The 12,582-nt window shown below is 19.4% G+C and overlaps 2 protein-coding genes across 3 annotated transcripts; one reads left to right on the plus strand and one right to left on the minus strand.

Annotated features, from left to right (window-relative positions):
- Positions 1–253: 253 nt before the first annotated feature.
- Positions 254–5,688, plus strand: LOC412711 (kinesin 2B). Of its 2 annotated transcripts, none has more exons than XM_016911005.2 (9): positions 254–405; positions 2,760–3,178; positions 3,277–3,467; positions 3,687–3,826; positions 3,902–4,099; positions 4,182–4,573; positions 4,638–5,055; positions 5,129–5,254; positions 5,336–5,687. In XM_016911005.2, the coding sequence occupies exons 2-9, from the start codon at positions 3,081–3,083 to the stop codon at positions 5,471–5,473; spliced, it is 1,701 nt and encodes a 566-aa protein (XP_016766494.1). In that variant the 5' UTR covers positions 254–405; positions 2,760–3,080; the 3' UTR covers positions 5,474–5,687. The 2 variants fall into 2 exon arrangements, with proteins under 2 accessions (XP_016766494.1, XP_396164.7); XM_396164.7 differs by lacking the exon at positions 254–405 and adding an exon at positions 2,391–2,551 and having other exon boundaries at positions 5,336–5,688.
- Positions 5,689–6,672: 984 nt separating this feature from the next.
- Positions 6,673–9,182, minus strand: LOC551273 (lysosomal Pro-X carboxypeptidase). Its single transcript, XM_623667.6, has 7 exons — positions 8,922–9,182; positions 8,484–8,624; positions 8,033–8,313; positions 7,814–7,971; positions 7,557–7,729; positions 7,106–7,455; positions 6,673–6,963 (listed from the first exon to the last, which is right to left on the minus strand). Exons 1-7 carry the CDS (start codon positions 9,087–9,089, stop codon positions 6,756–6,758), a joined length of 1,479 nt encoding a protein of 492 aa, XP_623670.3. The 5' UTR covers positions 9,090–9,182; the 3' UTR covers positions 6,673–6,755.
- Positions 9,183–12,582: the final 3,400 nt, after the last annotated feature.

The following is a 12,582-nucleotide window of genomic DNA, read 5'->3' on the forward strand; positions in this document are numbered from 1 at the left end:
ATTTTATATATAAATTATTTTTTTATATGTTTTGTATAAGGTTTCATATAATTTTACATATATTTTATGTATAAATTTTATATTTACAAATATATATACATATTATATATTATTTATATATACATGTATTTTTTCATAGTTTTATATTATATATATATTTTACATATAGCTTTGCATTTTGACATTATATATAACTATATATATTTATATAATTATAAAGTACATTTTTTATATCTTTTTGTATTTTCTACAGATCTTAAAATCATACCAGCACAAAAAAGTAAATGTAAAACAACGTAATATAGTATTTTTCATAATTAGAATTAAATAAAATAAAAAATGATGAAAGTTGTTGCTAATGGGTCTGCTTAAAGATATAAATATTTAAAGGTAAATATAAAACAGGTAAGTAGAATTATTTCGGAAAAAATTTCATATGCTATTTCTTTTATAATTATATTCTTGTTCAAAAAGAAAATCATACATTTAGATAATAATCTTCATTGACAAAAAATTTCAATCTTAATTAAAAGAATATAATTCGATATACGAAATTTTTCCAGAGATTGAAAAACATAAAATTTCTATTTTAATTTCAATTTTATATCAGGAAAATATAATTTGAAAGAATATAATACGCGAAATTTTTCTGGAAATTTCAAGACAAGAAATTTTGACCAAATTTTCGGCTTTGTATTAGGAGAATATAATTAGACAAGAGGTAGTACGCGAAATTTTTTTATTTTTAAAATGAAGTGGAATTTTATATATTTATTTGCGAAATACTTACTATTCTTATATTAATCTATTGCAGATGTTATTCTTTGGGATTCAGAAAATTCATTTTTTCAATTTTTTTTTTTTGAATTCTAAAGAAATACTTTTTTTAAAGAATATCTTTTACATACGTATTTATAAGAATTGTCGTTTTAATGTATTAAATGTTTTTTTATAATTTTTTTAATTCTAAAAAATTGAGAAATATACTGTATGTACTATAACTTTGTAATTGTATTGTAATCTTCTTTGTTTTTCATTTAAAAAGTTTAAAATAAAAATTGAATTATTTCAAGTGGATTTTCATTATTAATTGATTATTATTTTTTTCGTGCATATAAAAGATTTTTGAAGGTTAATTTTATTTTATTAAATGGAATTATATTATTTTTAATATATTAGTTAATATATTTCACAGTTCTTTATCAAAAAAACTATACAACTTATTTGTTGTAAATAGTTTAATATTTTTTTATATAAAATTATTAATTATTATTCCGATTAATATGTATTTACTATTTACCTATTTATATATATATATATATATATATATATATATATATATATATATATATATATATATTATATATTATAATGTATAAAAAAATATAAAATTCTATTAAAAAATAATTTTTATATGATTTCTATGCATTCACCTACGAAAACGTAAATAATTCAAAAAATATTTGAAATCATTTTATTTCAAATACTTTCCGCAATGAATAAAAGTAACGTAAATTAAGATAATATATGAATTGAAATACTCTATACATAAAATAGGTATATAATATATAAAAATACATGACAAATTATAAAAGCTGATATCAATAATACAAACAAGCAATTAATATTAGTTAAAATAAATAATTCATTTTATTGTTAATAATTAGAAAAAATTATAAAAAAGATTTTTGAGATTTCAATATCAATACAAAAATTAATTAATACAATTTTAAGAAATGTTATTACTAGAAAAAGATCATAAATTTATTTTTGATCATAAAATTATTTTTGCTATAATCTGTGACAAAAAAAAATGATACTATTAATTTATATATATTATATTATTAAGCAATTCGTATTTTATTATATATATACTTTATATATAACAGAAGATCTATTCAAATATAAAATTTAAAAATCTTGATTTTAATAAAAATTTATAATGCATAATTAATTGAGCAATTCTTTCTGCGAATTTAATGAAATTCATTCTCGATGTTTTAATTTTCTTTTATGTTTTAAATATAATTTTGCTGAGAAATATTTTTAATATAGCATAATAAAATAATAAAATCTAAACATTTTATATATTTAATATTTTTCATTTCATTTTATAATTAAAATTCATAAAAGATAAATTTATATTTAGTTTGTAATCTCTTTCATATCTAGTCTATGGTTGAATGATATGATTTATAGAAATTATTTTCTGTTAAAAAAATATAATTTTATAGTTTTCTACTTTTACATATTAATAATAAATACATATATAAAAATATTTTCAATTCATTTATTATCATATAATTTTTGAAGAATTAAAGAATAATAATTGATGAATTATTAAGTTTCTAACTTCATGGATTGTAAATGATGTGACTTTGTAGCTATCTTCATGTAATACAATCATACAAATCGATCCATTTGTTTACGGAGGTCGTCTGCTAGTCCATTACGTTTTATTAAAACATTGTTTTGAGATTAAATAATATGCTCTAAATCGTATGTTTATGTGATTTTAAAAGAAAATAAAGCTGCAATGCCGGGGACTGAAGTTAGTATTTTTTATATATTGTAAAAATGTGAATTTTATACGAAAGATATTAAATATTTGTTTGACAGTTCTATCTGTCAAATCGAATTATTATCATAATTATAATAATAATTAGAAATTTAAAAAAAAATATAGTAAATGATTTGAATTTATCTATATTTCCTTTTTATTCTTTATATTATACAATTTTTTAATTATCTTTATCTAGGATAGTACAACAGAACTCGGAGAAATAGAAAATGTCAGAGTTGTGGTCCGTGTTCGACCTTTAAATGGAAAGGAGTTGGACGGGCATTGTAAAAACATAGTATGTGTGGATACCATAAATAGTGAAATAACAGTTGAGAATCCCAATGCTGCACAAGGAGAACCACCAAAAGTTTTTTCTTTTGATGCTGTTTTTGATACTGATTCAACTCAAGTTGATATTTACAATGAAACTGCAAGACCTATTGTGGATAAAGTTCTTCAAGGATACAATGGAACTATATTTGCATATGGACAAACAGGCACTGGTAAAACATATACCATGTCAGGTGCAAAAACATCTCCACAACTTAGAGGTATTATTCCTAATACCTTTGCACATATTTTTGGACATATAGCTAAAGCTCATGATAACCAAAAGTAAGTATTTTTTATAAAGTAAATTAAAATTTTTAAAAGTCCAATTTTTTATTTAAAAATTCAATAAATTAAATATTTAAAGAAATAATGTTTTACAGATTTCTTGTACGTGCAACATATTTAGAAATTTATAATGAAGAAGTTAGAGATTTATTAGGTAAAGATCAAAATACAAGATTAGAAGTAAAGGAAAGACCTGACATTGGAGTATTTGTAAAAGATCTTAGTGGCTATGTTGTCAATAATGCTGATGATTTAGATCGAATAATGTCTCTTGGTAATAAAAATCGTAAGTACTTTCATTATTAAATTATGAATAAAAATAAAATAAAATTTATATCTTGAATATTAATTTTATAATTTTATAGTTTGAATTTTAATATAAATTATAAAATTAATATATATATATATATCATAATGAAAATAGCTGTATTTTTTATATTGTGATATATTATTATGAATAAATAAAATAATATAATAAAATATATAATATTTGTATGATTCATAGGTGTTGTTGGAGCTACAGCAATGAATGTATCAAGTTCAAGGTCTCATGCGATATTTACAATTACTGTTGAATCTAGTCAACTTGGAGAAGATGGTGAACAACATGTTAAAATGGGAAAACTTCATTTAGTTGATTTAGCTGTATGAAATTCTTATGATTATTACATTAGCTTTTTATTTAAAATAGATTTATTAATTTATGATATGATATTTTAGGGTTCAGAAAGACAAAGTAAAACAAAAGCTTCTGGAGTTCGTTTAAGAGAAGCAACAAAAATTAATTTATCACTTTCAACATTAGGTAATGTAATATCTGCATTAGTTGATGGTCAGAGTTCACATGTGCCTTACAGAAATTCCAAACTAACAAGATTATTACAAGATTCTTTGGGTGGAAACTCAAAAACTTTAATGGTAATGTTAATTTCATTTCTTTTTAAATATATTATTCACAATATAATTATTTTAATTATTTAAATTTATTATTTAAATCTAGTGTGCAAATGTAAGTCCAGCAGATATAAACTATGATGAAACTATCAGCACACTTCGTTACGCAAACCGTGCTAAAAATATTAAAAATAGAGCGAGAATTAATGAAGATCCAAAAGATGCTTTACTTCGACAATTTCAAGTTGAAATTGAACAATTACGTAAACAATTGGAAGAAAATGGTGCTGAAATCTCAGAATCTGAAGATGAGTCTGAAGATTCTGAAGAAACAGGAGAAACTAGACATGAAAAAAAAGCACGACGTAGAAGAAGTCAAATACTAACAATGGAAGAATTAGAAGATAGAGATGTAGATTCTAATGAAAAAATTGACAAAGCTGAAAGAGAAGATAAAAGTCCTGATGATAAAGATGTTATTGAATTAAAAAGAACTCAGTAAGTTTTTAAAAAATTGATTAACAAATATGATATTTAAGATTATAAAGATTAATTATTTTAGGAGTGAAAAAGAAGCATTAAGAGAGAAAATGCAAAATTTACAAAACAAAATTTTAGTTGGTGGTGAAAATTTGTTAGAAAAAGCAGAAGCTCAAGAACAATTATTGGCTGCTGCAGCAATTGAACTTGAACAACGTAAAAGTAGAGAAGAACAATTAAAGAAAGCTATTGAAGCAAAAGAAGCTGAACGAATTGATATAGAAGAAAAATATTCATCTTTGCAAGAAGAAGCTGCAGGAAAAACTAAAAAATTAGCTCGAGTACACACAATGTTAATGTCTGTTAAAGCAGAATTATCTGATTTACAGCAAGAACATCAAAGGGAAATGGAAGGACTTTTAGAAGGTGTTAGAGGTATTGGGCGAGAATTACAACTTCAAGAGTTAATAGTAAACAGTTACATTCCTGTTCAATATCAGGTATATATGATATTTATAAAATTTTATAAATATTCATATATTAAAAATTTCATTTATTCAATTTTTTTTCTAGACAATGATTGAAAGATATGTTCATTGGAATGAAGATATTGGAGAATGGCAATTAAAATGTGTAGCATATACAGGTAATAATATGCGAAAAGCACAAGCTACACCACCAATAGGAAGTAATAAAGATGTATGTATTCATTTTTTCAAATTGACATTGATGTTTTTTCAAAATAGAATTTGTAATATTTATAATAATTTTTATTTATAGCAAATTCAACCTGACATGTCAAATATATATCTCTCTTATAATAATGGAATCGACAATACTTTCGTACAACCAAAAAAAATACGAGGTAGATCTGGGGTTCCAAGGCCAACTACAGCACATAGACGTACACCACATTAAAATTATTTAAATTATAAGACGATAAAAATATTTATATTTCACTAAGTACCTTTTTTAGCATTTTTTTAAAGACATTATTCTAATTTATTTTTGTTTATATGATATATATGATGAGGAAATCAGTATTTTCTGTAATTATACATTTATTTCTACTTTGAATCAGGTTTGTTCTAATTTATTTTAAATACTGCATAAAAGCAAAGAATATATATATAATACAATAGGACAATATCTAATTAACAAAAACAATTTATTAAAAACTACAATTTCTGTGTTATATGATATACAATTTAAAACTAAATAATATAAACGAACTATTTAATTTTTACTAGTTTATATAAACTGTTAACAAATATAACAAAAATTAGAACTATATTCGATAAAATTTAAAATTATTTCAACTCAGGTAATTTTTTCATATATTATATTATAAATGAAAAACTATAAAAGTAAATTTTATGTTTTATATGTTTAAATTTTCCTGTGATGTTCATGGAATACTAAATGAAAAATTTTATTCAATAATGAATATAAACTATCATAGAAAATACATTTTCATATTTAATAGCATGCAATATAAGTTATTAAATAGATAATTAATTGGTATAAAAATAGAAAAGAAAATATGTGCTGTACCTGTGTGATAAAAAAATAAAATGTTTTGCTCGATATAGGAATATTAGAGATAAAAAAACAAAAATGCAATCTTTATCAAAAGTTTAGTAATCTTATGTCTTTTTACATTAGCATTTATGTATCTTTTGATAAAGACTAGATTTTGTAGCTTGATAACAGTACTACAGTATTTGTATAATATTTTTCGTCAAAAAATTTTATGATAATTATTTGAAAGAAAAAAAAAAATAATTTGAATTTTGTTCTGCTTAATCATTTATGTTCATAAACTTAAAAGAAGAACATAAAGAAAACACATCATTAAAATAGAATTTTAACTATATTTAGATTATTCTTTATTCGCTATTTATTATAATATTTTAATGTTGTGTCTGTGTGTGTTTTAAGTTTTTATTAAAACTCATACATTCTTTAAGTACTGTGATAATAAATTTCTTATACTCAATTCTGTTTAGCTATTACTTACTATTAAGATATTAAATGTTTATAATTATTATTGTGTGTATGTTATGCTTTTTTATATATAATTTACGATATAAAAATAAATAATTATAAAGTATATATTTGATTTTTTTTAATTCACTTTTTTTTAATATATCTTTTATTGAATTTTTCTATCACAGTATCAATATAAATATTTTATTGATCACTTTTTTATTTCATGATATTCATTGATCCATTTTTTAATGAAGAAACGATGATATTTTCGTGCTAAAACAACACTGAATGGATCATTAGGATTACTACTTCTTAAATCAAGATGATGAGCACTTTCTGGAATTATTATTGCTATTGCAGAAGAAGATAAATTTCGTAATACTCCACCACTAGACCATGGATCCATTAAACCATTACTAAATAACATATCAAAAATATATAAATAAAAGATTATAATATGAGTAATAATTATAATCTATACTAATATTTATATTATATATTAAATTCCAATTTTTTGTTTCAATTTAATCAAATTTAATATTATTTAATAATACATACCTAAAAACAATATTTGTTGCAGTTGATAAATCTTTACATCCATATTTTTCACATATTAAGTTTGGTTGTGGTTTTACTGAATATTGTTTTATGCAATCATTACTATATTCATCCAAATTCCAAGTATGAGGTTTAAACATATCATTTATTCCATCTGAACATATTGGCATCACCATTTCTGTACAAGCTTGAAAAGACCATCCTATAGCATCTAATTGAGGTGTAGAATTATTTAAATTTAAACATTTTGTTTCACTAGTATAATTAGTGAATATATTAATTGCATTTTTTATTGCTATTAATAATTCTATTCCTGTGAGTGATTCATTAGTTAAGTGTTTGCATACAGCCTGTATAGTAGAAATAATATTTTATGAAATATAAAATGTAATAAATATATTGATTGGATTAGAAGAATTATATTGGATTATTTAAAAATTAAGATACTTACATTAATAGGATAAGCAGGTAATGGTGCCAAAAAATTAGCTTTATAAGGATAATTTACCATAGCAAGATTTGTGTAAATATCTTGCAAATAAGATATTAATTGTTCAATATCATTTTCATTCTTTAAAGGTTGACATAATTTCCAATTATCTGATAACCATTTTTTCCCTTCATCTATTGAAAAAAATGTAGAATATGTAAGAAATAAAGAATATTACATATTAGAAATAAAATAATATAAATAAAAAATATTATTACTAGTTGATGTTATATTCATAATAATATTCCATGATTTACGAATAAGTTTTGGACAATTTGAATGAGCTTTTTTAAAATCTGAAGTAACTATACGTAGAAAACTTTCACATTCTGTGATTCCAGTAAATTGTAATATTGGAGCTGAAGATGCAATTGCTCTATAATATAAAATTTATATTTTTATCATAAACTATTTCTAAATAATACTATTTTACTAACCCTTGTACAATATGAGGATATTTTATGCGTATCCATGCACTAAGCATACCACCATATGAACCACCAAAAACTATTATAGGACTATTTTTATATTTTGGTTTAGATTTTAGATATTGAATTAAATCAACATAATCTGCAAGAGCTTGTTGAGATGTTAAATATCCTAAATGATTTAAATCTGCATATGATTTATTATTATAAGGCATAGATTCTCCATAATAACGATGTTCAGCAAAAACTAACAAAGCTCCAAATTCTGGGGCTATATCCCACATAAAACCCTATAAAAATAATGATTAAATTAAAATTTGGAATTAAAGAATTATTATTATAATATTATATCAAATTATTACAATAGATGTAAAATAATAAATAATAAAATAAAAAGAATATAATTTATATTTATAAAATATATTAAATTGCATTATTTTTTTTTATAAATTGTACTTACTGTATTTTGAGCAAAAGTTTCTATGTTACCTTCATTTCCAGTATAAAAGAAAATTGGTGCATTATTTGTTTTTTGCCAAGTACCATTTATAAGATATCGTAATTTAAATGTATTTAATACTGAAAAACTAAAATGATCTACCTGTAATTTTTAAAGCATTTTACTTTTATTCTAAAATGATATATAAATGATATATATATAATTATTATATATAATTAAAAACACAATATATATATTAATTTGATCATACAATTTACAACTATATCAAATTTTAATATTCAGAAATTTCTTCTATAACAATTAATAAATACATTATATATGTACATATAAATACATGTATAATATATATGTATATAAATATGAAATATATAATTATTCATAGTAAATGTTATTTATTAAGAATTTTGCATTAAGTTTATTGTAATACTAATCACATACCGGCATATCAATAGTTTTAATCTCATATCTGTATTTCGCGCTATGTAATTCATTTTGAATATTCAATGACTTTTGATAGTTTCCATAAAATTTATTTAAAAAAATATGTTGTAACGTAGATTGCCATAATGTAATAAAAAATAACAATGAAATATTGAATAGTTCCATTATAATGCGTTTTTAATGAATTCCAAATTCTAACTGATGAATAATATAAGTATGTAACTTAAATATGTTAACTTGTGATGACTAATAACACAGCATATCGGTATATAGATGGTGTATCAAAAGTTTATATAATTATACATATAATATGTAAAAATAATATTTAAATAGAAAATAATTTTAATATTAGTTCTATAATAAAGTTTGATAAATAATTTAATATATTTTATAACTAAAATTATAAATACATACATATAAACATATATATATATTTTATATGATTGAAAATATTTTATATAAATTAATATTTAAAATAAAAAATAAAAATATTAATAGATGAAAAAATATCAATAAATTTTCTTTTTTTTTAATAAATAGTAAATGCATATTAATATCATATATATATGAATATATATCTATATATTAATTTTACAAATATATATTCATTATATATTCGTAATATTAATAATAATATTAGTGTTTTTAATAATATTATAATAAACTTAGATTAATAATAAATTAAAATTATAATAAACTTAAATTAATAAAATGAAATTATTTTTTTTATAATAGAAAAGATAATATTAATAACTAATAATATTAATAATTAATATTAATACATTTGAATTCAAAATTTGATTTACTAACATTAAAATAATTTGTTTATATAAACATTTGAATATTTTTTTATAAAATTTTTTTTATAAAATATATAAAATATATACTTAAATCGAATTGTGTGAATTTGAATAAATTTGATATTTTTGAAAAATAAAATAAATATGAATAGTATAAAAAAAATACATATATTATATCACACGATTTTTGATTAACATGTGTTTAATTAGTAAGATAAATACATTTAATTAACGACTTCTTGAAATAGAAAATTAATTAAGTAATGACATTGAAAATATTTATTTCAAAAATTGGTGAAAAGAATATTTTGTTTCAAAAAATTCTTATTTATGAAAAATTTCAATGATTATTATATTTTTTTAAATATTTGGTTTTAAAATTTTAATATATTATAATTAATTATAATTAATTAAAACAGATAAAATATAATAAATATATGTAAGATTATTATATAGATTATCAATCCAAGTATCTTTAAATATCGATAAATTTCTTATCTGCTATCAATTTTTCTATCAATCTTTAAAAATTATGATTCAATATTATATTATAAAGTTATAAGATTTATATTATTTTATCTTTTGTATGTGGATTGTGTTGTATATTATATGTTCGTAAACACAAAGAAAAAAAAATTATATTTATGTTCAAAATAAAGAAAAAAATATAAAATTTAACATTTATAAATATATTAATTATTAATCATTATGACGATTAAAATATTAAAGTTAAAAGATTTTATATGAACTCACATTTAAGATTTTATTTAAACAATTTTGGAAAAGGATTTATAGAAAGGATATTAAAAATGGTAAATATTTTATTACAATCGATAATTATAAAAAAAATAATTATAAAAAAAAAAGATTTTATTTAAACAATTTTGGAAAAGGATTTATAGAAAGGATATTAAAAATGGTAAATATTTTATTACAATCGATAATTATAAAAAAAATAATAAAACAAAAATAAAACATTACATTAAATAAAATATTTTAAAAATTGTAATAAATGCACATTTTTTGAATATACATATATCAAATATATATTATTTTTATTACTATTATGATAATATAAATATAACGAATATAAATAATTGAATAAAATATGAATTTTCTTAATTTATATAATATGTAAAAAAATTATAAAAAGATTTTATATTTATTGCATTATTTTTATATATGAACAAATAAATTTTAATATTTTTGTAAATATTTATAATTAATAAATCGATTAAAAATATTTTTTTTATAATTTCATAATTTATTCATTAATTTATTCATATTATTTAATTGGAAAAACATTTTAAAATTATTTAAAATTTATATACAATATAAATTTTGTTAATTATAATTTAATTACTAATTGTAGTTATAATTAATCATTTTATATATATTTTAAATATTATGGATTAATAATAATATTATATTAAATTTTTTAAATTATTATTTTAAATTATGAATATATTATAATTATTCATAATTTTAATGTTCTAAAGATTTTATTGGTTTCAAAGTATTAATGAAATTTTTTATGGATACAAATTATTTGAATTTTTTCTTAATTACTGCCAAATTAAAAATTAAAAATTGTGAAAATTTTGGAAATTTTTATATTGAATATAAAAAACATTAAATAAAAATTTCATTATTTAATATACAATATTAATTATAATAATATATTAATAATAGATTACATTAATATAATTAAGTAGGGTTTTATTTCATTTAAATTGATTTTGATAGACACAGACATAAAATCTTTATTACAAAAAAATAAATTAATTCACTCTACATACAAAAATACATAACTAATATTAATAATACTCTCTATTCAGTGATGGTTTAATAATTATACTACTATCAAGAATCATTATTATCAAATCATGACAGTAATGAAACTGGTAAAATTAATAGTGTACAATATATAATGTACAATATATAATGCATAAATGTCATGAATCATATTTAAGATACAATGAATTTTCGAAATATATATTTTTCATTAAAATGTTTTTCCCAAAAATGTTTTTTCTTTTTAAATTAAACAATACTTATTAATAATTAATTTTAAAATTGATATATATATATATACTATAAAAATTTCATAAAACAAAACTAATCGCAACAGTCTATAGTTTGATAAATGAAATCATATATTACACGCATAGTTGGTCTTAAATTATAAGATTAGAAAAAATTATGGCTTCTTATTTCATTTACAAAAATGTTTTTATGTACTATTTTGTACAAAACATTTTATACGTATGTACTCATTAAATAATACTAACAAAAAAATTCATATATTCAATTTTGTGAATTTTTTTGAACAATAAACAATATTTTAAATATCGGATGGATATAAATTTTTTTAGTTTTAATGTATGTTATACAATTTGACTCTGCATATTAAGCATAAATGTAAAATTTATATATATATAATTTGAATTTCTAATAATAATGGCCATTATTGCATAATTTTAATATTAGTATCTCTAATTCTCTTAGGATACATAAATTGTGAACAATTTTTTAATACTCAAAAATATACTTTGATACATTGAATTATAATGAAGTTATTTTTATTTTATTAATAAGAAAAAAGATCTAATAATGATCCAGTCTTGCATTACAATATTATGTCATAATGTTCAGTGAGAACATGTGACTAAAAATTTGCATCTCACTTAAACAGGAGTACTTGTTCATATTTTTTATACAAAACATTCACTTTAATATTTCGCACAATTTCTTCAACATATATAAATTTTGGTTAATAAATTTCACATTTTCGCGAAAATAAAAATTGTGTAAAACATTAAAATGAATACTTTGTATATATCAGATATATAGATAAT

Source organism: Apis mellifera, linkage group LG2 (assembly GCF_003254395.2).
Source record: "Apis mellifera strain DH4 linkage group LG2, Amel_HAv3.1, whole genome shotgun sequence".
Classification (NCBI taxonomy): domain Eukaryota; kingdom Metazoa; phylum Arthropoda; class Insecta; order Hymenoptera; family Apidae; genus Apis; species Apis mellifera.